The sequence below is a fragment of the Geospiza fortis genome, unplaced genomic scaffold, assembly GCF_000277835.1.
Source record: "Geospiza fortis unplaced genomic scaffold, GeoFor_1.0 scaffold54, whole genome shotgun sequence".
Lineage (NCBI taxonomy): Eukaryota > Metazoa > Chordata > Aves > Passeriformes > Thraupidae > Geospiza > Geospiza fortis.
In genome coordinates this window covers 17,305,208-17,330,486 of record NW_005054301.1, presented here as the reverse complement: position 1 = coordinate 17,330,486, position 25,279 = coordinate 17,305,208, and the positions used below count along the sequence as shown (strand labels likewise).

Genomic DNA, 25,279 nt, shown 5'->3' with positions numbered 1-25,279 from the left:
CTGTATCTGGTACAAACATTAACCATTTTAAATATTTTGGCTTAGGTCCCAAGTGTAATGAATCTAGAGGTTGCAAATGTGTGTATTTCTATGGCCAGATCGCTGATGAGGTAGGGAAATCAAACCTCTGGCCATGCACAGATGGTGTTAGACTTGCCTGTCTGAGCATCCATCCTTAGGAACTGAGGTCTCACAGGCTGCATGCTAACTAGCAGACAGTGCCTGTAATCAAGGGGAACATTATGGCCTAGGGAAATTCTTCAGAGCAGTTCCCATCAATTCACATAGTAGATGTGTATTTTAAGTACCTCTGATAAGTAGGAACTTATGTTAGAAGAGAATCTGAAGGTGGATCTTCTCACTGGCTGGGCAAATTCTGTTACGTGTATGCCCTCCTTTTTTTTTTTCTAGACTGCTTGTAGATGTTGGGCCTTGGTTGTGATGAGGGTTACTGGGCCCTTTTTGTTCAGATCAAGAAGCAGCAAATTAAGAGTAACAACTTTACTGGATTAGTTATAGTTGGAGTAGTGTATGAGGGATGTAGAATTACACACATTACCAGTCTTCTTACGCATTTATTTTGGTTTTTAATCTCTAAAAATGAGATTTTTCTCTCATAGTGAATTTTTTTGGTATTTTAATTATATTGCCTAAAGACTATGTCTGAGTACTGTGTATGTGGCTGTTTGAGAAGGTAAACGCTTTCTCTAAGTGTGAAGAATGCTAATTATCTTCTTCCCCTTAGCTTCTACTCTTAGAGCTGTGGGAGACAGACGCTATTTAGCAAAGGGAGGGATGAACATCACTTCTTTCAGGCTCAGAAGAAGTTAAAATGTGAAATGTGTCTGCTGTGGTTCATTGACATGTCTGTTCTTAGATTTGTTCTTTCAATAAGCATCTCTGAAAGGTGGCAGGAAAGACCAGCACTGTTAGTACGGAATCAAAACTGGGAAAGGGCTATGTGTTCACCAGAAAACTGGTAATTCAACTCATGCTTAAACTTTGAAAACCAGGAAACATTGTATGCCAATTCCCTGAACTCAGCATTCGGAAGTATAATATATTCCACAATCCCAATTTTATCTTTCTTGTGCTTGTTTCATTTATTTAGGCTTTGTTTAGTTTAACAGTTTTAAACTAAACAGGTACGGATTTAAGTATCTAAGGTAATACAAGTGTCGAGCTATTGTGAAAAATGTGTTTTCCTTTGGAATTTAATAATTTGGCAGTTAACCTGTTTCTTTTCAGCCCAATTCTTGTGCTGTGTTCATCATCCTGATATTGGAACAAATGGCACATAAACTCTTTTAGAGGAGAGGAGGGTTTGCATGTACCAGTATTCAGTTTATTTGAGGTTAAGATTTCTTAAAAAATATACTCTTAAAAGCAAACATTTTTGCTGTATTTTTATTTGTCTTTCAGGTTGATCCAGCTTTGAAAGAAAAGTTAACACAGAACCCTGTGACACTGGAATCTGAATATGAGGTAAAATAAATTTGTTGCCTGGGGCCCATAACCTTGGCTACCCTTGATTACTCTGGCCGCTGGTGGGTCGTATCTGTCCCTAACTAAAATTAGATCAACCATCTGCCTTTGACTCACTGATGTCCAATAAAAACAAGGATTTATGTAAAGAAAGGTTTTTGAACACGTAGTGCTTCTTTCTGAACACAGCTTTACTTTGATTTCCAGGCATCAAGTACAGTGGTACAAATAAATTCACTATTTCTGTGGTTAACCTAGTTTATAAATGTAGAGCTGATATTGGCCTTAGAGGGAGTGTGTGTGAATATAAGTCAGCTGTTCTACTGCATGAGTTTGGATGATCTTTAGACCAAATTACAGAACAATGTGCATGATGTACTTTATCTTATTTGTTGCTTCTGAAATTTATGTGTCTCTTTGAAACAACTGTCATTCCTTTTACATGATTTCAGAAAATTTTATAGAAAAATAGTTCACTCTTCCCTCAACACTGCATTTTCTTCAAATATTAGTGAGTTCTAAAATGTCTGTTTTAACCAGTTCAGTATCCAGAGTCTTATAAATTTTCAGGCCTACAAAAAGCCATGTTAGAAAAACTGGAAAAAACCTCCCTGTGACCAGAAACAAAGGATAAAGCTATTTAAGATTATTCTTAATGTCTTAAAATTAATTGAATCAAATGTCCAGCTAACACTTCATCTATCTCTGTGGCCTTTATGCTAAACACATATTTTTGTTTTCTTCCCATACCACATTTCTGTCACAAGCCTTTGAAGATCTCGATTGCCCCCATTGCTCTCATACTTAGGTGTCCAAATGGCAGTACCTGATCTTGATAATAAAATTTTACTATTTTACTATATTACTATTTTATTACCCTTTTGTAATTTGTCTGAAATAAAAATAAAACTTAATTTTTGTACTTTCACAGGCCTAATTTCACAAAATATTTACTGGTTTTTACCATTATTGCAAATTATTTTGGGCTTCCCCCGGCTATAAAGAATTTGTGATTTCTGGTGCAGGGAATAACAAGATGGAAAGTTCCAATGGAGACTCAAAACTTACAAATTCATTAAGTTCTGATTGCTTCTGGGATTACTGTCTCTCAGTTTCCATTCAATATATTGTAAGGCTGCTCTGATTTATTTATGTGGAAATAAAAATAAAAAGAACCACAAGCAGTAAAAAGAACCACATCTCAAACTCAATATGTAACCTCAAAATCAACAGATCTGTATTCAGATATACCATACTCTTTCTTCAGAAGATGAGTAAATAGGTTAAGGAAAATATTTAAATAGCCATAATTCCATTATCTTTATGGATAAATCAATGCTAATAAAGTACATCTGGCATAACAATATATTACAAGCCTTCTTAGGTAATGAGACTCTTTTCTGATGGACAGAAATGACAGAAGCAATCTTATTTGTTCTTAATCTAAACTGTAGAGAGTTCCCAGACTGAAATTCTTCCACAGTTGTGCTTGGGTGTTATAAAGGGCAGATCAGTTCAACAAAACAAATGGATTTGCATAATGAAAATAGATTTGGATTATTGTTTTGAAATCTAATATCAATATATACTTTATTATGGGCACCAGCTTGCAAGCACACTTTAATTTTTTGCTTCCGTGAAACTTGTGAAACTACCAGCAATCCTGTACATAGTTTGCAGGCTCCATGCTGCTAAGTGTGTGACAATTTTAAGTCACTGTTACCTCTGTATTCTGGTGGATAAAATCTAACCAATCACCCAGTTACAGCTAACATTTAGGAGAGTAGTTTTCTGTGGACCCCATCTTTCCAGACTAGAGAGGTTTGGCTGGATGTTTTTCTCCTTTCTTTATTTTTGACTTGTCCAAAATACAGCTCTTATGAACACTTTCTAATTCAATATATAGGTCACATCAAAGGATTACACTGGTGGCTGTTACTAAATATGGTGTGATAAGAGATCAAGGGCAGTTAAAAAAAAGTTGCTGTATTGATATGTAAAGCCTTATTTTACAATATTATTAGCATTATATCTGCTGCTGTTACTGAGGATACCATGCCAGCTCTTTTGAAGCATGGTTGCCTAATAAATGCAGATGTCCTTTGGCCCTCCCCAAGACTTCAAAAAATATCTTACTGTCCTTACAGAAGTGTACATATTGAATTCATACTGAATTCTTCTAGAATGTCATAATTTCTTCTGTAAGCATACATATATGCCCTTATGGGCATATTGCAAGAAGTAAAGATATTTCCAATATTTCAAACACGTTGAAGTCTGCATTTTGTCTCTGATGTGGTGGTCATGGTGATGTAGAAAGATATAATCACAGACCTAATTTATTGTGAGGAGATTAACATGAAGACATTTTCTTACCTTCTCATTTACTAAATTATATCTTCGCAAACTATAAAAGATATATTTCATACAGGAATGTTTCTGGTCAGGATACTATTTTGAGGATGGAAGAATTTACACGTGTAATTCATACTGCATTTCTTATATCTCAGATCTGTTAATAATGGCATTTATCTTGTGTCTTGGGACATGCCAGAGGAGCAAGCTACCTTTGCATACACTCTCCATTGTTTATGCATTCCCCTCACACACTTTTGTGTCCTCATATGACCAATTAGATCCTGCTGCTCCCCTTTGCCTAATAAATCACAGCTCTGTCCACTAGTGATGCTGGTACTAATGTGAATGTAGTTCTGCTGCTGAGCTGGGCCTTGTAGAACACACTGTAAAAAATGTCAAGTGTTTGACCTGTGACAAAAGCCTGAGTATTTTATTTGAAAGGACAGAAATTTGTTTGAAAAAGGGAGATAAAAAACCTGATTAATATGATGAGTGAAAAACATTCTCGTGGTTGTTTAACAGTCATAGTACATTCCTCTTCATGTGTTTAATGCATTCTCAAAATAGCATTCCTTATTCTAGCACTTGGTTTCTGTACTTCTGTGAAATTAATGGTCTAATAAGCACTAAAAAATCTGGCCTCAGTTACATCAGACCCCAAAATATAGAATTGTTGTTAGGGGTTTTTCTAGCAAATGAGAGCTTCCTTAAGAATTTACTAACATTTTGCCGTGGAAAAAAATCATTTAAGTTTGAATCAAATATGTGATATTCAGTGGGAATCAATAGCAATTGAAAGTAGAGGAAAAAAATATTCCAATAAATAAAAACGTGAAGGATTGCTATGGAAACAGTAAATGAGTTAGTCATAAAGCAGGGAAGACTGATAAAAGATGCTAAGGGCATCAGAGCTGTCTGATAAGTAATCTGACAAGGATGGGGGTAAGAGGATGGTGTTGCAGCAAACCAAGAATAAAATAATGAAGATGTAAAATAATGAGTAACCATGTTGACAAAGTAGCAACATTCGAAAATGTATCTGTATTTTTTTAGATAAAAAAGTCCTTCGTATTTGAATCAGATGTGCTTCCAAATCCCTTAATAATCAAACAGCATGTTAAATACCTACTAGACTCTGATGGTTTTTAGCTATGTTCTAGGAATGGGCTTGGAAGACTTTAGTGGCTGCTGAAAATTTCAGTCTGGGAATGATGGTTCTCTGGGAATCATCACTAGGTGGGAAGGTGATACTATTAAAAGAGTTCTGGGAAATTTGGGACATTCAGGCACTATTGGGTACTTTTTTCAGTGATGTGAAAGAAATTGTGAAATCATTACTAATGTGCAAGTGGTACGAAAATATTGCAATAGTAAAACTATGGCAAGGCAGGGAGAGAGAGCTGTTCATATTACTTGCTAACATGGGCCCATTAAAAGTACTAAGTACCTTTTAGAGTAGCTGAAGTTATTTATTTCAAAAACTGAAAATGCAGAGTAGACTGCATTCTGAAAAGCAGCAACTCTGAAAAAGATTTAGGAGTCAGTGAATAAATAATTCAGCTTGATCTTCTAGTGTGATCTTGTGGCACAAAAGCTAATTCAGTATATGAATATGAACAGGAATGGTAGATGTAGGAACAGGTGATTTTACTTCTGAGTGTGGCACTGATGAGGCTGGGACTGAAATTCTGGTTCTCCTTTTGGTATCCAGGTTTCGAACAGGGCTTTAAGAACAGATTGCAGAACATGCTGACTGTACTAACTTAGGGCTCTAAAAGTTCCTTAAAAGAAAGTTAAAGATTTAAATAATATGAAAGGTACTGAGAAGAATGGTGTTTTCATATAAATACTTCCATAGGAAGAAGGTGATAGGAATTGAACATTTTTTACTGCAGAAATTATAGTAAAATTTGAAGTAAGATCTGTTCTTAATAGCTGGGAAGATTATTTGAACACAACAGCAAGAAAAATGAGTCTTCTGTGTTTCAAAATATCAAAACTAAAACTTTACAAGGTTTTTCTTCAACTGGTTGCAAGGATGGCATAATTGACATAATAGTCAAATAGTCTGCAAATGGTCAGACTAGAGAATGCTGCTTTCTTCACTTAAAGAGTATGAATGTTGAGAAGGAAGGTTTCACTCCTAATAATTTGATAAATCACAAAAAGTCAACAGTAGTTCTGGACAGAAGTTTTTTAATTGTTTGTCCTGAGAATTACAGCAAAAGACTTGTAATTGCAGTATTAAAATGTATATTGAGGACAGTTGAAAAACTAAAAGTAGGTATTTGCATAGGTGTTTTCTATATATTTACTGTCTTAAAAGAAGACTTTGAATAAGCTCTTCTGAAAAACTCAGGCCACTTATTGCTTATTTGACATAACTTCAGGAATTGTGGTGCCAGCAGAATGGATGAAACTTTTTTTTTCAGGGAGTGACAGTGTAGGAACACAGTAATTGCATCCAAGTGTGTGGACAACAGGAGTGCTCCAGAAAGAAATTCCTGGATGCCAGTCATTGATATCTGCAAGTGTCTTGTTGCTGTCATTATCAGTACCAGAGGATTACTGATTTTGTTGCTGTTCAAGAATTAACAGATCAATGTCCTGAATTGATTTGCTTCAATGTCTGTGAAGATAGTGGTGGCTAAATGCCTTGAGGTGTTTGAGAGCTGATGGAGATCTTGGGAAAATACCCCTCCTTAGTGACTGTCATGACAATAAATAGGTTTAGATAAATGAAGAGGTTGAGATACTTTTCTTCTTCCTTTAATCACTCTGTTCCTTCCATGCACTCTTCTTTCTTGGTGCATTGTCCAGCCTAGCCATTAGATTCCAACTGCCCTCCATGTTGTGTCTGGGACAAGCTGAGTTTCTTGTATTTCAGTTTATTCACCTGTGACATGTTCTTTTATGTTTTTATTTCATTGTGAGTCTTCAACACAGTGTTTTGTAGAGAAGTACAAAGTTCTGTTATTTTATCATCAATAGAAACTGCCTTGGGAAAGGATTTTAATTCAAATAGTTTGTGTTAGGCATTTTATTCTGAGTAGTAGATGTACAGTCCATAGCCAGCCTATAGTTTTTGACCTTTTCTTCTTGACATCTCAATAGTTTTCTGTACCGTAGTTCAATGTGTTCAAACTATAACTATGTTCATAGCTTTTCATAGAGAAACACATGAAGGTGGAATTTGGTGATGGGTATGGCACTGGAAGAATTCTGGTGGAAAAGTCTCTTGCAGGAAAAAAGACAGCCTCCACAGTAAAGTTCATAGGGTGTCACTTTTTACTGGTGTTATTTCTGGAATGCATCTCTATTTAATAGTCATGTAAATTCTTTCATGGTCATCTCTTAGCACAGGATTTTTCCTTAACTGAGAGCTGTTTCTTTCATATATGTTTCATTTGCACTTTCCTTATCCAGTAAGAAGACACTGATGTCTAACAGATGGAAAACAAGGTGAATGACTATCAGTCAGACAAACATGGTTGGGACTGTTACAAATGATCTCTTCTCATCACCCTGTCTCTTCTTTCCAAAATAGAATCCTTAGTATCAACTTGCATTCCATGTGTGTTTTCTTGGTTTTTAATGCCACATGAATTGACCACCTCTTACCATGCTAGGGCCAACACTGTGTGTTGTCTCAGTCACAAAAAGGCCCAAAAGTTTGAGTAGGGCAAGTTGTATGCACACATCATGGCTGAATTCTTTCATTTATTGTGTTAATGAGTGCTGCTAGCTACTGCTTGTTCTAACAGGCTTACCGATCAAACAGAAAAATTATATGCAAGATTCTGGTGGAGGCTGAGCATGGAGTTTGCACACTTCTTAGCTGAATAATCAAATTTCTAAAAATTGAATGAAGAAGTTCCCAAGTTTAGCACCTGACTTCATTGTGTCTGGTAAAACTTGGTATTTGCCCAGGTATAGCTGGGAGGCATCACTGAGAAGTTCACAGGCTGCGGAAAATGGTGTTGGTAAGTCAATATGTAATAATCCATCTTGTTTATAGCATCTTCCCCTCAAGTCATTGGAGAGCCAGTGTCCCCCTGTGCCATCTTACAGCTCTAACACAAGTAGTCTTTAAGCACAATGCACTTCAAAACCAAAAGACCTTCCAGCTCTAGAAGGACCCCAGACCTTACCTTCTAAAACTTCATGCTGTAAAAATTTTAAAAGATGCCTTGATCTTTCTAAGACAGAAGTCTTTCTGATTTGATTTGAAGACCTGTTGGTTCTAATATAATGACACGTAGAGTTATTCACCTATTATTTGTGAACTGTACATTCAGCAGTTTTGCTGAGAAGGAGCTTTACTGTTACTGGCAGTACAGTATGGGAATAATGCTCCTATTACTGTCCTCATCAATTAGAAAGGGGATGTTCACTGCAGAGAAGAAACAGGAGGATTTTTTCCCCTATGAGAAATTGCACAACAGCGCAAATCAAACAGTAGCCATTGATATTACTGAAAAACTATTTATGGCTGAAAGATTTGAAATTGCCCTGTTAATGTTTAGCCCAAATCATAGTTTCTTAACAGGGAAAAGCCTTCTGTTTCAGCATATAAATTGATAAGCAAATTCTGGAAGAGAGGTGAGTGGAAAATCAGCAGGGAAGTGTAGATGAGAAGCAGAAGTCCTAAACTACACTAACTGTGTGAATGTTACCTGAACCAACTGAGACCAGGGTAGAGGGGGGAGATTGTGAGAGGCAGGAGATTGAGCCCACCAATTCAGAAGGGTCAACTGCTTGGTAAGGTTCACTGCTGGTTTGAAGGAGGGTGGTTACTTTAAGGTATTTTCTTGATGGCCTGGATTTAAGTTTAATTTGACACTGTTGTCGTAAACCTTCTCTAGTTGTTTCTTTTCTTATGCCCACACACTTCTGTTAGTAGTTTCATGGTGGTAACTATCATTTCTTGTTGTGGTAATCTCTTAGTCCTTTGCTGTGGTGTTCATTGCAGTTTTTCCCTCTCACATAAGAAACTTTGTTTTTCATATCTCTTCAGAAAGAAAAACACCATGTGTGACTCATGGGTCTCATATTTTTTATCCTGGTACACCTCATCCTTTTTTTATTGGAGTATCTTTTTATCTTTATTAGAAGGACCGACTGTGCCAGATTTTATATACAGAAGGTAAAAAAAAGTCCACACTTCCAAGTATTCATAGTCTTAGGAATTTGTTCGAAATAAACCGTTTCATTGGTGTCAGGAGGGCTTTCTGGGCTCTAGATAGAGATGTGCTGTAGAAATCTGTATGGTCTTCTTAGCAGCAAAAGAAATGTCATTTTTTTACTCTTACTGGTCTCCTGCACTGTTAAAGATCACACATCCCCTTCAGTCAAGTTCACCTTTATTTAGTTGAAAAAGATGCTGCAAACATCCCAAAAGTCTGTCCCTGGCTGCTTCTATTTTAGAGACTTGTGCTGCAGTAACTAGGACATCCCTTTACAAAGTTTAGTATGATATAAACTTAGCAAGAACAAGGAGTCAGATTTGGGAAATTCCTTGGTTCTGTTGACTTGGCTAGGTCTCCCAAGTAGTGAATTTAGGGATAAATCTTAGTAAGCAGCACCTCCCTTTCTGGGGCAGAATAACCATAGCTTGATAAAACTTTTCTATATGAGAAAAATTAAAACTATCCTAAATGTACCTAGTTGCTTAATTAAAAGTGGAATTAGCTGAATTTGGGATGTTTGATCTTGAAGTTGTACTACTGCAATCCTGCTATTATTTATGTTGGACCTTTCTGAGTTTCATTTTTGCTTAGGAAAAGAAGATACACTGAAAGTAAATGTCCCATGCATGCATTGTTTTGACTTTGTCATAAATGAATCTTTTGGACTGAGAAGTCCATCTTGGGTGATCTGCAGGTGTAATGCATAAATAGCACTGGATTATCCTCTGAGATTTATTGTGGTTTTTAAGAGATTCTGAATTTTAAGAAGGAAAACTGCTTGTAAATTAGGATGAAATCATGGCAAGGCCTAATTCCAGATGGAAGTTTGTCTCATGTTTTTTTCTCTTATGTTAAAAATTCAAGGTTGTGTAATCAGTCGTTTTAACAGAGTGATAGAATTGCTCAGTTTACTGAGCACTTTCTGTCACTATAACACCTTCACATAAAGCTATGACAGTACTCTGTGAACATTAATTAAACTCTGTGACACCTCTGAGGTGGAGGCAAGTCCTGTTTGCATGCTTTACATAGGGAAAAGGAAAGGTTGCACAGACAAACTGGTGGTGCAGTTCCTCAGTACACATCTTCTGTGAAATAGTCACTCAAAGATGTTTCTCTTCTCTCTTCACCCAATGTTTCCTCCACCCAGTTCAAGTGTTTCCATAGTCCTATGCTTCTACAGGATTTGTTCATAAGCAGTATGGATTTATTTTCCTAAACTATTTTGTTTTTTCTGGCTGGAGTACAGCCCCACATCATTGAATTGGCATAATTGAAGGGAAAATAACGCATGGGGAAAGAGACTCTTAAACCAGTTCACCATAGGTTAATTAATTGTGCCATAGATGAGTGCTATTGGATCCCACTGAATTAAGCAACAAAGCTTCTATTGGGTTTTGCCAGTCTTCAGTAAAGCCAAAAGGAGAAGCAGCTCTCTGGATACTTACATGCCAGTCCCCCCTCACCCCCCACAGTTCTTCCCTTAATAAACAAAAACCAATCTTATTCTGGCCATATTTTCCTGCTTGCTAACTTTCTTGTTTTCTAATATCATAAAAACTAAACATTCTCTAATTGGAAAAAAACCCCTTCCTTTTAAACTGAGGATTTAATCACTAATCATGGGCTATTAAATCCCAGATTATTAAATCACTAATTGCAGATATTATTAAATTATATCACTTCCTAGGCAAAGTAACACCCAGTTTATATTAAGAAAATGAGATGTCAAAAAGATGGCTATGTGAGAGTTATATAAAAAACCCCACTAAAGCCATATCAGTGCAATGATAAAGTTAAGATTTTCAGTTATACACAAGACAGCAGATTCAATGTTAGCTGTAATTCTGTACCTCTTCATCTATATATCATTATAGAGCTCCTCAATATACCTTTTGTTTCTTCAAGCTTTTTTGACACCTTTAAAAAACAGACGGTTCAATTGGTTTAATTCTTTCACTGCCTCTTACAGCCTTGAGGATATTTTTCCCTGGCTCATATTTTGTCTGCAAATGGGTTTGCTTACTATAATGATGGAAAATAATTTGCTCTCTGTATCAGAGCTATTTCTTTCTGTGGTGTTCATCACAGAATTTATTTCATCAAGCTGTAAAGTAAACAGGATTCTCTTATCCCTCCTTTCACATGTGAGAAACTGAGACTAAAGCCAAGCATTTTTGCAAGCGGACACCTTGAATTTACTCAGCCTGAACACTAATAGCTCTAAATGAATTTCTGCAGACTTCAGTTTGTGTATTGGGGCATGAAGACTATCCTGCAAGAGTAGAATTCCAGCTCTCTTTTTAAATTTTATCTTTTTAAGGCTGTCAGAGGCTTATAACTTGTACTTAAGCCAGGCATTTGAACCAGCAATTAAGAAGTGAAGGTCTTTTTATGTCCTTTTTGGTACCTTTGCACCAGTCAAGCCATTTGATAAGTCTTAAAAGTCAAGTGTGGCAAACAGTTGAGCATATTTTTCTTTTTCACTGTGCCTGTCTGAATAACTGCATTTTTTCCCTTGAATTTACAGCTTCTGTCAGTCCTGTACTCTTAAGAGGCAGTTTAGCTGATTTAGGGAGTGAATCAGTAGATTTAATGCACTATACTGATCTTACTTTAAACAGCTAATTTTCAATATCCTTTGGGCTATTTGAGACAAGCAGGAAAAGTGCTGCTGATCTGATCTGATTACATTTCATTGTAGTCTCCAATGATTGAGTGTTTAGTACGTTTGAATTGGGAGAAGAAGTATTTCAAGTTTTAGCCTTCCAGTTCATATGAATTTCAGTTTAGTAAAAGCTGGAAGTAGTTTAACATGTGATGTGATGTCTTCATAAAGTTAGGTAGGCAGTGTCCAAGTGGCTCAAATGAAAAAAATAAATAAGAAATTAAGAAGACCTAACCAGATAAAATGAAAGATATTGACTTCAGCTTCATGTGAGACCAGAACTAGCTGTTTGCCTGAATTCTCACTGTACAGCTCAGGCAATCTGAAGGAGCTGTGTAACTTTGCAGCTTGTGCTGCACCTAATTAAGAGGACTGTCAATCCGGTCTTATTCTCATCACTAAGATGAATTTGCAGTGTAGCTATGTGCGTGTCTTTAGCCTACATCTAATGTAGCTATTTATTCTGGGATGATTCTGTTGTAAGAATTTTCATGTCAGTGACCAAGCAAAAAGGGTAGGGTTTTACTCAGTTGTATATGAGGTACTCTTTTGGTTTAACCCCAGCAGCCAAGCCCCACGCAGCTGCTCATGCACTCCCCTTGATAGGAAGGAAGGGGGAGAGATTCAGAAAGGTAAAAGTGAGGAAGATTGAGATAAAGATAGTTTAATAGCTAAAGCATAAGGTGCTGGTGTAAGCAAAGCAAAACAAGGAATTCATTTACCAATTCCCATGGCAGCAAGTGTTCAGCCATTCCCAGGGGAGCAGGGCTTCATCACATCTAAAGGTTGCTTTGAAGGACAGACTCCATCTTTCTGAATGTCACCCTGTTCCTCCTCCTTCCTGCAGCTTTACATGCTGAGCATGGTGCCATATGGTGTGGGATATCCCTGTGGTCAGTTGGGGTCACCTGCCCCAGCTGTGTCCCCTCCTGTGCACCCTCAGCTCACTGGCAGGTGGGGTGGAGAGAGAAGCAGAGACAGCCTTGGCACTGTGTGAGCTGCTCAGCTGTAATGAAAACGTCCCTGTGTAACCAACATTATTTTCAACACAAATCCAAAACAGATCCCTATACTTGCTACTATAAAAAAATTTAACTCTACCCCATCCAGAGCCAGCACAGATACATTTGAAAATAGCTATTCAATAGGAAAGCATTGCAGAACAGATTCTCACATCCCCTTTCAGTAGTGACACTCCTTCTTTTGCTTATCCACATGCAACAGTCGTGCTCTGTTATTCCAAAATTGGATAGCATCACTTCAGAAAGTTGGAATGTCAAATCATTCTGCTTTCTGATGACTGGTAACTATCCCTTAAACTAAATTTTGCAGATACTGTCCCATGGTAGTAAGGAAGGTGCTTTCTTCTTGAATTGCAGTAAGATACTACAAAGAGTTTATACATGACACAAAATGTTAATGATCTCTATAAATACAATGATAATAAAAAATTATAGTCTTCCTATGTATGCATCAGAATCTTTATTTCTTAATTGATTAATAGATCTTATTTGTCATCTCAGGCAGTGCCATTCATTGCACTGCACGTTGTAACCCTTTGTTATTTTATTCTGTCAGTGTATCCCAGTGTGTTTTCTAGGTACCTTTATGGTTTCTATTAGAAACTGCCAAGATACTTTCTGGTACTGATTTGTTTGGATACAATAGTTTTGAAATGCTTCCTGTTTTTGACAAACCTGCTCTCTATAAAGCCTCTGTGAAGTTTCAGGGACAAATTAATATGATCTTTTTGGTAAAGATCCTCAGTATGCATGTCTCTTTTGATAGACTTCTTTGTGCAGCCTATCTTTAGATACCACAAGTTTTGTTGTACTTATTTTAAAAGTTGATTAATGTTCAGGCTTTGGGAGACAAACAACTTTGGAACAGTTGAGATCCTCACAGGTGTGTGATACCTTTGTGTTGAATTAAATCAGCCTACATCCCTTCAGTTAAAGCACAAGGTTATTTTAAGTGTAGTTTCCTTGAAGCTTCCATTAGAATCAGATGTTAAATTCTGAATTTGCAATCAGAGGAGATAGTCACTGATGGATGATGTGTACCTTTCCTCCTTCTCTCTCCTTTCATGTCAGTTCAGATCCCTTCTGGGGAAATGAAGTACCAGCTAAGCATAAGATGTATAAAGTAGTAAAGACAATTCTTCAGAAAGACTTATGCCAACTCAACAGAAAGTTCAGTTGCTCTTACCTTGTGAAAGTCTGCTATGTTTGTGCCTGTGTTCTCATATATCTTCTGTAGAGTGTTGCCTAATTTCTTTTGATATCTGACTAACCTCATTTCAATTTCCTCACTTGTAGAAGTGTCAGGAAACTTTCACATAACATGAACTAAACAGTAGGTCTATTTGTTATATCTGTTGAATTTTTCTGCAACTATTATTAAAGTCCCTGGGTGTTTGCCATTTATTTGAATTATTGATAATAGACTAATTAGACCACAGGCTCAGGGCAGGGTGAAGTATTTTCTGATGTATTTTTACAGCATTTGCTGAGATGAGGCCTTGATCACAGGTCAGGTTTGAGTCTTACTGCAGTTGAGTATCATTCATTACTGGAATGCAGTGTTGCCCTGTTCAGTAGCACCTAGGACAGCGCTGATTCTGGCAGTGATGCAGACCCTCTCCTCAGTCTCCCCACCATGTCCAATGTGCTGTTCCACAGCTGGCCTGTGGGACTTGAGGTCTGTGTCCTGGGAAGGGACAGCTAAGCCTCTGCCAATGGGACTGTGGAGATTCAATACATGTTTGTGTTCTTTGACTGCAGCACATGGTAGGTGAGGTCAGAAGGGCACCTGTTCTTCATTTATGTTGCCTCTAAGTCATTGGTAGTTCTATGGGGGATGATAGGAGTAGGCAAAAAAAAAAAGGTAATTAAATCTAGTTTTTCAATACCTGACAGTTCAGTCAGGTAGCATGTCTCATATATGACTTAGTAAGAGACCTGTCTGTGGTGGCTGGGTGCCATGGGAAACTAGTCAGCAGAAAGCATTGCATATCCCTCTCAAGTTAAAACCACGTGGCTTGAAGGGGTTTGCAACATTGCTGTCTCTCTTTGTGCTAGATAATGAATCTTTTCCAGCATGCTTTGTGTTTTTGCTGACAGGATACTTCAGCTCACTAATTACTAATCCTTCTGTTTGAGCTATACCAATACTTGTCACTCCTACTACTTCAGTGTTTGGCAGACTTGCAGTTGAAGAACAGATCTGGAAAACAAGGTGAGAGGAGAAAAAGTGAATACAAGGTATCTTCAGTCTTGCTCAGATGCTGCAGTGCTTCCTGTCCTTAAATGTTACTTACCTGCTGACAAGCAGATTCAGTGATGCCTATCTTAGTCATTTATGTAGCTGTATAGATAACTACTAGGTTTTTCTTTCTTGCTGAACTTCTCATGCAGACTAGATGAAAGTTCATCAACCCAATGGTGATATTGAGTTTCTTGGGGGAAAAAAAAATCAATTTGGAATCATATGTGCTTTAAATCATGGATCTGTCAAGGTGACCCTGTTTGGTTTTTTTTTTTTTGCTGTTTGTCTGCAGAAGCTGGAAAAATCCAACTTGGATAACTGGGAGAACATCAGAGGACCCAGTCTGTGGGAAGATTCCAGGACGGTTCAGAAACAACGGCGGGAAGCTCTCCGTCTCAAGACAGAGTGACTGAGAAAGCTGCCTTTGGTGCCTCTGGGAAAAAAAGTCTCAGGCTGGACTGTCTTAATTTTTAATCCAGTGTCAGGAACAGACATGGGAACATTTGCACTGAACAATTCAGCTGGTGTATATATAAGTAACTGTGAGATCAGTCCAAAAAGCATTGTATTATAAGAAGCTCTTTGTTTGCATCCATTTGTGCAGAGTACCATAGGCTGTATATGTGAATTTTCAATTAAAAAAAGCTGATTATTCTACTGAGAATATCCTATTGTTTTTCAGTCTCTAACATTCAAAACTGCTTCAGCACGGAATAACATTTCAAAAGTCACTTGTCAGTACCAGAAGTTGTCATCCTAATGAGAACAACAGTGCTGTCATCTAGATGTGTGTGACCAGATAAGTGCTGCTTCAGGGAGTCCCTGTATGACTTCAGGCTCTTTAGCTTGGAAGGGACTCTACAGGCATATGAGCTGTTCAGAACAATGAGTCCAATTTTGGCTAAATAATACTCTTGTGTTTCATTTCCAAGGACTGCATAAAGGCATGTACTGAGTGTCAGCTGATAATTGGTCAAATAACATTTGTTTAGCTGTGGTTAAATTTCTGTGATTAGTTTATCAATACCTTCATGCAGGCAGTTTATCAATACCTTCATGCATGCTCTGCTCTGGTACCGCTCAGTTTAAATTGGAAGAACGCTTCCTTGCAAAGAGCTGTGCTGCTTCTCTGTGAGTAAATATTGTAGCAGAATCTTCTTGAACCATTTGAGTGGCAGAGCTCATCTTACATGTCTATTTGTGCATGTGCATAGAAATTTTTTATGTTCCAATCAATTCTTCTGAAATGCTTGTCTTTTTATATTTGTCTTTGTGTGCTAAATCTTTGCTGTTAGAGGACATTATGCTAACATTCAGGACCCTTCTGCTGAGAAAGCTGAATGAAGAAGCACCTACTCAAGTTTTCAAATGAAATAAAGCTTTTGATAAAGAGTTGCAACAGACTTGTGAAACTCCTCATCGGAGGAATGGAGCAGTAGAGCACACATTAACAGCAAAATCTCGTTTCAAAACTCTCAGTAACAGCTATATGTAAACCCTTTTGGAACTGCTTTTGGAAAAGGTGTGGCCTTACTCCCCTCTGCAGGATGTGTTAAATGTAATCTGAATGTCCTTTTGGACACTTTTAGGGTAGCCTCCTCATGTAGATCTTCTCTCAGCACTTCATTTTCTTTAGACTGTCAGTGGTGAGGCCCAATCTTTCACTCAGGAAGAAGAATTAACACTGATTTTTAGGGAGTTATAAAGGAATTCATAAAGCATCACATGAAATATCTTAGGCATGTTTTGTGCATGTTTTCTTCTGATAGAGTTGTGAAAACCATCAGAAAGTGGTGGATGAAATCTGAAACAAAGCTGGAGCTGTGTGTTTGTGTATTTCCCTTTTCAATGTCATAGATATCTCTGCTTCTAAATCTATGAACAAATTAAACCACCCAGCAGAGGAATAAGAGGATCAATGCAAGCGTAGGAAATAACAAATGCTATAGGGAAACCAGTGAAAAGCTAGAATACTGTGGAGGGATAGAACATAAGAAAATAGTGCAGAAGGTAGTCTCACACCTGAGGAGTTGCAGCTGTACCAATCATCAAAGATTAGGAACAGGCCTGCCCTTAATAGGCCACAGCTGTGCCAATAAGAAGACGAGTGCTACAAAAGAGTGGGTTAGCTGGATGAGGGGGGAGTTGGAGTTAGTTGGGTGTGCTGTGAAGAGAGTTGGAGTTTGTTGGGTGTGCTGCAAAGAAGAAGTCCGTGCTGCAAGGAGCTGCCCATGAATCAATGAGAAGGTATGGAACTTTTGCAATAAGATGACAACAGAATATGGAGGCATTAAGCTATGCTAGACCTAGACAAGGAGGAAATTGGTTTAATTGTTTTGTCATTAGGCAAATAAAATATAAATATGACAAAGAGTAATTAATACTGCATAACTTGTTAAGAACTTTTTCAAGGCTTAAATTCAAGTTCAGGTGCAGTTCCACTGACTGTAAGACTGATCATTCAAAGGACATCAGAGCTTTGGCTACACTGGCAGCGTTCTCTCAGTTAGGATTCTTGCTGCATCCCTGCTACTGTTACAGTGAGAGCTAGACCATTGGAAATGTATCTTTACATTCCCCACTGGTGTGGACTCTGCAAATTCACTGCCTTTTTGAGAGGATGCATATCTTCCTTTTCCCTGCTTTGATTGAAGGAGATGGGAAGCTGCTATTGCTTTGCATGTGGAGAGGCGTGCTCAGCTCCCAGGCTTGCACGGTGCCTCACAATATGGACCAGCACTGCTCCTGAAATAAACACATGGCTTTCTAAGAACAGCATGTGGAAGAGAAGCAGCCCCTTTCTCCATGGGAAGAAGCAAAGATATTTCTCTTACATGAAGCCCTTATCCATTTTCTTGATGAACAAAGCACTCACTGAAATATCCTGTGTATTTTTAGTAATTCGATATTCTGCAAAGACTGTTTTGGGAATGGTCATCTTATTTCAGCAGGTCTGGAATGTAGTTGTAGATAATTACTTATTTGGAGCAATTTCTTATGTCCTGACTTAGGACCCAGTCTTAGTTGATTGTTTTCTGGTTGTGGGGTTCCCCTGTCTTTCCTTTTTCTTAGGCACTAACTGCTTCTGAGGGCATATGTGTAACTACCTTTGAAGTGGCCTCTCTGGAAAGCAATGGATTTATCTTAGCATCGCTGAGAAAAAATGATATGCAGTTGGAAGACTTTGCAACTTGCCCTTCTCTCCAACTTACATTTTAGAAGACAGCCTATATCTATTGATTATCCACTAAAATAAAAACCCACCATGTTTTTTAATGATGACTTATTTTAATAATTTTTTTAATGTTGACTAATTTATGAATTATAAAAAATGCCAAACCAACAATAGCTGATACAGAAAAGTACAGCTATTGTACAGTACAGCTGTACTTTTCATAAAATGGGAAGGGCTATTCCAGCAATTCATCTTTATTGCCATGCACTTGAACAATGGCTTGATGTTTTATGCTGTGCTTTTCTTAGCCATTGAATTGGAAATAATACTTTTGAAAGGCATGTTGAGAGCCAATTAAGTCTCTTAAGTTGTCATGCAACCTAGAGTAGAAGGCACTTCAGAAATGTGGAGAATTATAGTTCATAACAGTAGCAGGAGAGGCAAACTTCAATTAGTTCAGAATTCGTGCTCAGTTTGGCTGCTTATTTGAACTATCCTTTTGAAAGCCAGTTAGAGCACTTCTAGTTCTCTTTAAGGCTCCTGAAGACAACTTTGTTCAGCTCCTGAATCATAATTCTAAATGTCTGTGAGTGGAGAGGGTCAGAGATAACTAAGTACAATTGTTAGTCTGAGACACTGATTGACATTTTGGTGTTTTTGGTAACTGGCATCCACAGGTCTGAGGAGAATGAAAACAACGCTTTAGTCAGAGGAGTTCAGTATTACCAAGGTAAAAGAGAGAACTGAAAAAGCCAGATCTTCTAATCAGTGTTGCTGAAATTAGAAATAAAAGAAGCAAGCCTGGCTAGGTGTCTGTGTGTATGTGGGCTCAAAAATCAGTTTCAAAATCCCTGTTCTGACAGTAAAGGAGAAGGTGTTTATCTCTCTCATAAAAATTGTAGCAAGGTTGGTCTTTGGGCGCTTCCATAACAAGAAAAGCAGCAGGACATAGAATTGGAAGAAATCTGGGGCACCTGTCTCCAGGGTCAGGGAGAGGTCAGCACAGATATGTGGGTATCTGCCTGGATGGTTCCTGGTGGCAGCTGTCTGCAGCTCAAAATGCTGCCCAGACCTCTGTGTGAGATCTGCCCTGTGGATCCTGCTTATTGAGAGTTGTTTTCCTACTGTATTTGGAATGTGCAGATGTGTGGGTGACCCAAAATACTCAATATCTCAGTTTAGCTGTAACAGATGGAGAGCCTTAGTAAAAGCTGTAGCTGCTGTGGTGCAAAAAAGCTTTCAAAACTACTGAATAGCACAGCAGTTGAATTGTGAAGTTCCTAGATACGTCTGGAGGAGCAGTTGGATGCTAAAAACTTACAGAATCAGTATGCAGAGAGCAATCTTGCTCATAGTGATCTTCCAAGGTCTTGAAAAAGGGTCCAGTACCCAGAAAAGATAGGTCATGGTGTAGTAAGACATGAATGATGGGAGTTTTAGATCAGAATATAGAATGCAGAAAACTTCTGAAAAGTAATTTAAGTCTATCCCATCATCAGCTGGGGAGCAGTCCCAAAAAGCAGAGGAAGAAATCAATGTCTTCACAGAGAAGCAGCAATTTAGAGAAATTTGAAGGTCAGTGTTCATTGGATGTTTTTTTACATGGACACTTCATGTTTCACTGCTTGCCTGTGTATGGGTGAAACTCAAAACAGTAGTTTTCACCGTGTGAAATATCTACACAGACCCTTGTACTCCTTGATGATCTTGTATTTGCTCTGACTTGCTATGTTTGCATTTCCAGCTTGAATCCAGGGCAAGTTTCATTTTATATTCTGTATTTTCCAGAGGCACTTATTTCTGCAAGAAATGGGAAAGCCTAACACTATCCTTTGCTACAAACTATGTCCACTTGAAAAAAAAAAGAAAAGAAGGGCATGATTTGAAGTCTTAGGAAAACAGAATAACTATTTTTTACATTAAGATGGTCAAAGAATTTTCCTTAAAGCTTTTTGGTTAGAAGAGCTGCTTATTGCCAGTGTTTTCAATGGAAAACCACCTTTCATCCTTCAGTGGCATAAGGTTCACAAAAAAATTTCCACTCTTATTTTAGACTAGCTGAGTAGAAGCCTTTAATCGAAGGAGGGTAATTGCTTAGTGTTAGGCCTTCATTTCTTACAAGGGCTTGCAACCAAACTCAGCCAACACACAAATAGTCTCTAGACTTAGAAACAAAACCTCCATACAGATGTTTTTCTTAAAATTTGTACTCTTCCCCAGGAGCCAAAAGCAGTCTTTCATACCACTGGAAATGGACTGACCATAGTTTCTTGTTAAGCATGTGTTTAACTACACGTGTAACTGTCTTGCTTAACACAGGCAAACAAAGTTTCACCTTCACTGTTTCCATGCTGCCTGGGACGTGTTAAAATCAAATGCAACCAAAGCAACAGGGGTTAGTGCTGCAGAAAGGATATTTGAAATATGTTTATACATGGCAAATGTGAATGGTGTATGTGTCATAGTCACAGGTTCCTTGAGAAAGGAAAGAAAACACATCAAAAAAGTCCCCCAGAAATAAGGGTGTGCTATGCGCTGCCAGTGCCTCTGTAGAAGAAATTCATTCCCTTTCACTCAGCATGTTTGGAGCCTGGCATGATGTGCCTCAGCTGGTGGCAAAAAATGACCATAGCTTTTTAACATGTCTGTTTCAAGGTAGTTGATGAGATCCTTGATGTTCAATACCAACTCCATTGTGTGTGCTCAGTGTCAAATCCACTATGGTATCAACCTCAAGGAGGCCTAGTGGCTCCCAGGATGATCCCTTGAGGACCAGGGGCAAGCCCATCTCTGCCTTACAGATCTGTTCTCCCTCCTTTTTCTGTCCTGCCTTCCAGTGTTCCTCCCAAAAGGTAACAATTCATTCTGTGAGCTGTTCTTTTCTAATGGAACTGGCGGTAAAATGTCACCTTCTTTTTCTAAAGTTCATGGTCTACCATGAATTGAAGAATAGTTGTTTCTAAATTAATTTGAATTTAAAGCTCAATGTAAGCTCAGAACAGAGACCAGTATTACCTCTCTGTAAGGATGGCACCCAGCATACACTGGGATCTCTTTTTATCTTCAGATACACAATGCTGTGCTCTCTATTTTATGTACAAAGGAAATTAAATGTACTTTTTTCTTTAAAAGATGAGATCCTCATCTATCTCCAGCTGTCAGTTCCTAATAATGTTGCCCAGAGAAGTGTTATCTGTGATTTAGTGGCTTTAGTGGACGATCTTTTGTTCAACAGAAAACAGCAGAATAAAATTTCAGCTTAATATAGCTCTTTTCTTACTCTTTCTGAATAAACAGAGGAAAAGAGGAGAGCAAGAGCAAAGAATCTTGAGTTCCACACTCAGTTTTCTTCTGCTTTTTAGTAGATGGGGCATTTTAAGAAAGGAATGGAAGTAGAAAAAAGAAATACAGAAAGCAAAAACTCTTAGGGACAAAAATAGTAATAGAAAACAATGTTTTTGTTCTGACTGGTCCCTCTGGATAGAATAGAAAGGAAAATTATTTTTGTCTCAGGAGAAATGTCTGAGCTCAAAAAATACTCAGGTCCAAATGAAAAGTCAGGTATAATATTTTGCAAGTCAGTGGTTTTAGAAATACTTTTATTTGGATGAAGTACAATGTTTTATTTTGTTTTTCATGTTTTTCCATTCTTGATTCTTCATCAAGAACCTTAACTCTGGAAATGAAAAACCACCACTGATCTTAAAAATGTAGTTTTGACTTAAAAGATTGACAGCACAAAATGCTTCAACAGTTTTCAAAACTTTTCACAGAAAGTGTTCTCAGTGAGAGTAAATCTATCAAAAATAGGTCTTTCTCAATGAACAGATTGCAAAATGTCAATCAAGCAGATTTAAAAAAAAAATTGTAAAAGATCTTTTTTCAGGGTTCACCAGTCAGTTTCTCTGTTAGTTGGTGAGTGCTGGTGCTCTTTACTGACAAGGATATGACTGCACACCCTTGTGGCTGTGCCTGCCAGCCTTCTCCTCACCAGATATGCACACCTACATTCAGAAAGTGGCACTCTTGCAAATCAACAGAGCACTTCACTGCTCAGTAAATAGCAAGAAAATACCTACCCCATATTGCATTCAATATTCTGCTGTGCCAGGTAATGTCAATGTAAATTTTACACCAACTGATGAAGTTTCCTTGAAAATTAGTTCCTTTTCCTCCCTGCTTTTGCTAATTCCACAGCCTAAATTTGTTTGTCCGGTTTCTGTTAAATTATGTCACTTTTAGATATTCAAACAGCATGCTCATATGTCATGATACATTAAGAAAAAACCCAAGATTTTTCCCAGTGTAAAAAAAGACATCACTGCTGCTTACATGCTTCAGGGTTTCCATAATTTTAAGTTACCTGTCTAGCAACAAATTGGCAATCAAAGATGGAAGTACTGCAGTCCTACTCATGTTCATGTGTATTTGAAGTGTCTACAGTCCATACAGTTCAGGACTCATGTCTTACCATTATTTGGCTATCCACCCCACCACCACAGATGGTCTTTTGCCTTGCAAACATCCTGACTCAGATGCAATTAAAAATGTGATTAAAGATAAACACATATTTTCAGCACAAAAATCTGAGATTACACATTACCTATAACAGGCCATTTGGGCTGAGGGCTCCCTGAGAGGTATAAACATCTTAATTGGCTATGCTGGAATAATAGCAAAAATTGTAGGTCTTGTTTTTATCATCCCTTAAATCAAGATGAACTTGAATACAGTTTGATTAATTTTTTAAAAGTTCACCCTAGCCCTGATATGGGTTTTTGGGGAAGATTTAAAAGAGAGTTATGACAGACAGTGTTTTGCAACTTGGCTTAGAAAAGTCATTGCAGAGAAACTGCTGGGAATATTCACAGTATATTTTTGTTAATGTAAACCCCCATATATTTCAAATAACCAGAAATGGAAATGTTTTAAGTATTTTTTGTATGTTTGAATTTTAGTGTGTCTTCTAGGACTAGCATAGAACATGTCCATTTTTAAATGGGCTGAAGTTTCTGACTTTGCAAGAAAAAGCTGGATATGGAAGCTTGTACTTTGTATGGACAGACCCAGTTAAACTGGGCAGGGATTTGGAATATGAATAGGAGAAGGAGACCTTTATCTCCTATCTTTAATCTATTCAAGAAGATTTCTTAGCCCTGTAATGAATTATTCACAACAGAAATTAAAAATTGAGCAGTCTTTGTCCCTTGAAGCTACACGGGGTTGTGCAGTGTTACCTGACAGGTCCATTTTTCTCACACACACTGCTCATGATCTTAAAAGTTCTGTCACTGGTGTGCACTATCCACTTTAACAGCCACATACTCCATACAGTCTTTGTGTATCTCCCTTTCTGTGTGTTCAGGTAGTGCCAAGAAGTGAGGAGGAGAACAGGTGTTAGTTCTGTACCCTCTGCCTGGAGATGCTGTAATCTAGGAACTGCTGCAGCAGTCGATGAAGGTGTCTCTGTGCCTTGTTCTTTTGTCCTTAGAGAAGTTTCTTTTGCCCTTGGAGGATTCACAACTCTGCTTTCTTTGCATAAGGGGTGTAACAGAAGATCTGAGATTTGGAAAATACATAATACCTTAAAACCATCATCTCTTATGGGTTTTCATATGACTATAAAGCTGTTTTTCAGAGGGTCTGCATTATATATCAAATATATGTGTTGATAGAAACACACATATTTAGGCAGCCCCAAAGAATGTATTTTCCTCTCTGTACACATACAGTGGAGATCTGGAGAATAGTGTCCCTTCACCATCAATGCCCTGCCGAGATGGGGACTTACAGGGATCACCTCTGAGAGATATGGATGGTTGCCTTAACAGGAGCTGGCTCTACCCGGGTTGCACAGAAGAGGCTTAATTTTCCCACTGATGTGTAGTAGCTTCATAGAAGTCAAGTGTCTGTGCAAACATTTACATTGTCATGTGCAGTGATCATATCCTTCGGGGTAGATGTCTGCCACGGTGGGTATTGAACTGTGCTCTGCCGCTTCGCCCCCTTACACTGATCTTGGAAAGCACTTGAGTGATGAGTTTTGATCGTTTTGCCTTTGTAGGTCTTGTTTTGGGTGAGCTAGGTCCCAAGAAGTCTCCTTGTTTGGCTTTCATGGATGTTAAGGCCAAACTTTGGGATGAGTGCTTGCAAAACCAGCAAAGGCCTGTGTACCTCTGCAAGTGCTTTTGGCCTGTCTCCCTTGACTCTCTGGTAACAGGATTACCAGCTCTGAATGAGTTTGAAAATTTGGGCAGCTCTGATATTGCCATTTTTGAAAAATTTATTATTTCTTCTTTCTCTTGAAAATTTGATATGTTTCTTGACAGCTTAAAAAAAAGATTCTCTCAGTAAATTCTTATTACAATGATCAATAAATATCTTAGTGTGTCACACTGGTGTTTAGATAGAAATTGCAATCCCAGCATTGCCTAGTACAGAGGCAATATATGTAAGCTACCTTTCTGACAAAATCTGGAAAATCATGGCATGGACAAGGGTAAGTTATTATAGGCAGGACTGAATACAGTCCTATCTGCCAGATGAAATAAGGAGATATATCTTTCCTACTTCAAAAGCAAAGTTTTGCTTAGACCATCCTTCAGCCAAAGCTCATGTTGTGTGGGCAATAAGGCCAGAGGATCCACAGCCTCCTCTAAGTCATCAGGGAGCAATAAAAAAATACTTTCTGCCATTAAAGATAACCTTGTGTACAGCAAGGGCACAAACAGAGTGTCAGCAAACTGGCCCTGTGAGACTACTTTATTGATGCTGCTTCAGGTGTCCTGCAACATGCAAAAGAGCATTATTGTTACAGTAGATAACTGCAACAGACCTTTCAGGATTATGTATTAAGAGCAGCCAGTCAATGCCATCTGCCTAACATGATAAATTTCAAGTATTATTCCAGAGAGGTTTGCCTGCATCTCCTCTGCAGAGGACATAGCTTCAGCTGTAAGTCACTTTTGTCCTCAGCCCCCTCCCCATCATCACTTCATGACCTTTTGGCTAAGATCAGTTGTGGTATCAGTTGAAGTCTTGGCTTGTGCTGCCTTTGGGGGCTCTGCCTGGCCTGGCAGCAGGCTGGGCTCAGTGACCTCCTAACTTTTACCCATCTATAACTGCTATCATTCCTGC

General features: G+C 38.1%; 1 protein-coding gene across 1 annotated transcript in view; it reads left to right on the top strand.

Moving 5' to 3' along the window:
- Positions 1–16,366, top strand: part of LOC102034611 (cytochrome c oxidase assembly protein COX16 homolog, mitochondrial-like) — a 45,305-nt gene extending 28,939 nt beyond the window's left edge. Inside the window, exons 3-4 of the mRNA XM_031064816.1 lie at positions 1,423–1,485; positions 15,260–16,366. Coding sequence (XP_030920676.1) covers positions 1,423–1,485; positions 15,260–15,376 — 180 coding nt within the window. The 3' untranslated portion in view covers positions 15,377–16,366. The remainder of the gene's footprint in view (positions 1–1,422; positions 1,486–15,259) is intronic.
- Positions 16,367–25,279: the final 8,913 nt, after the last annotated feature.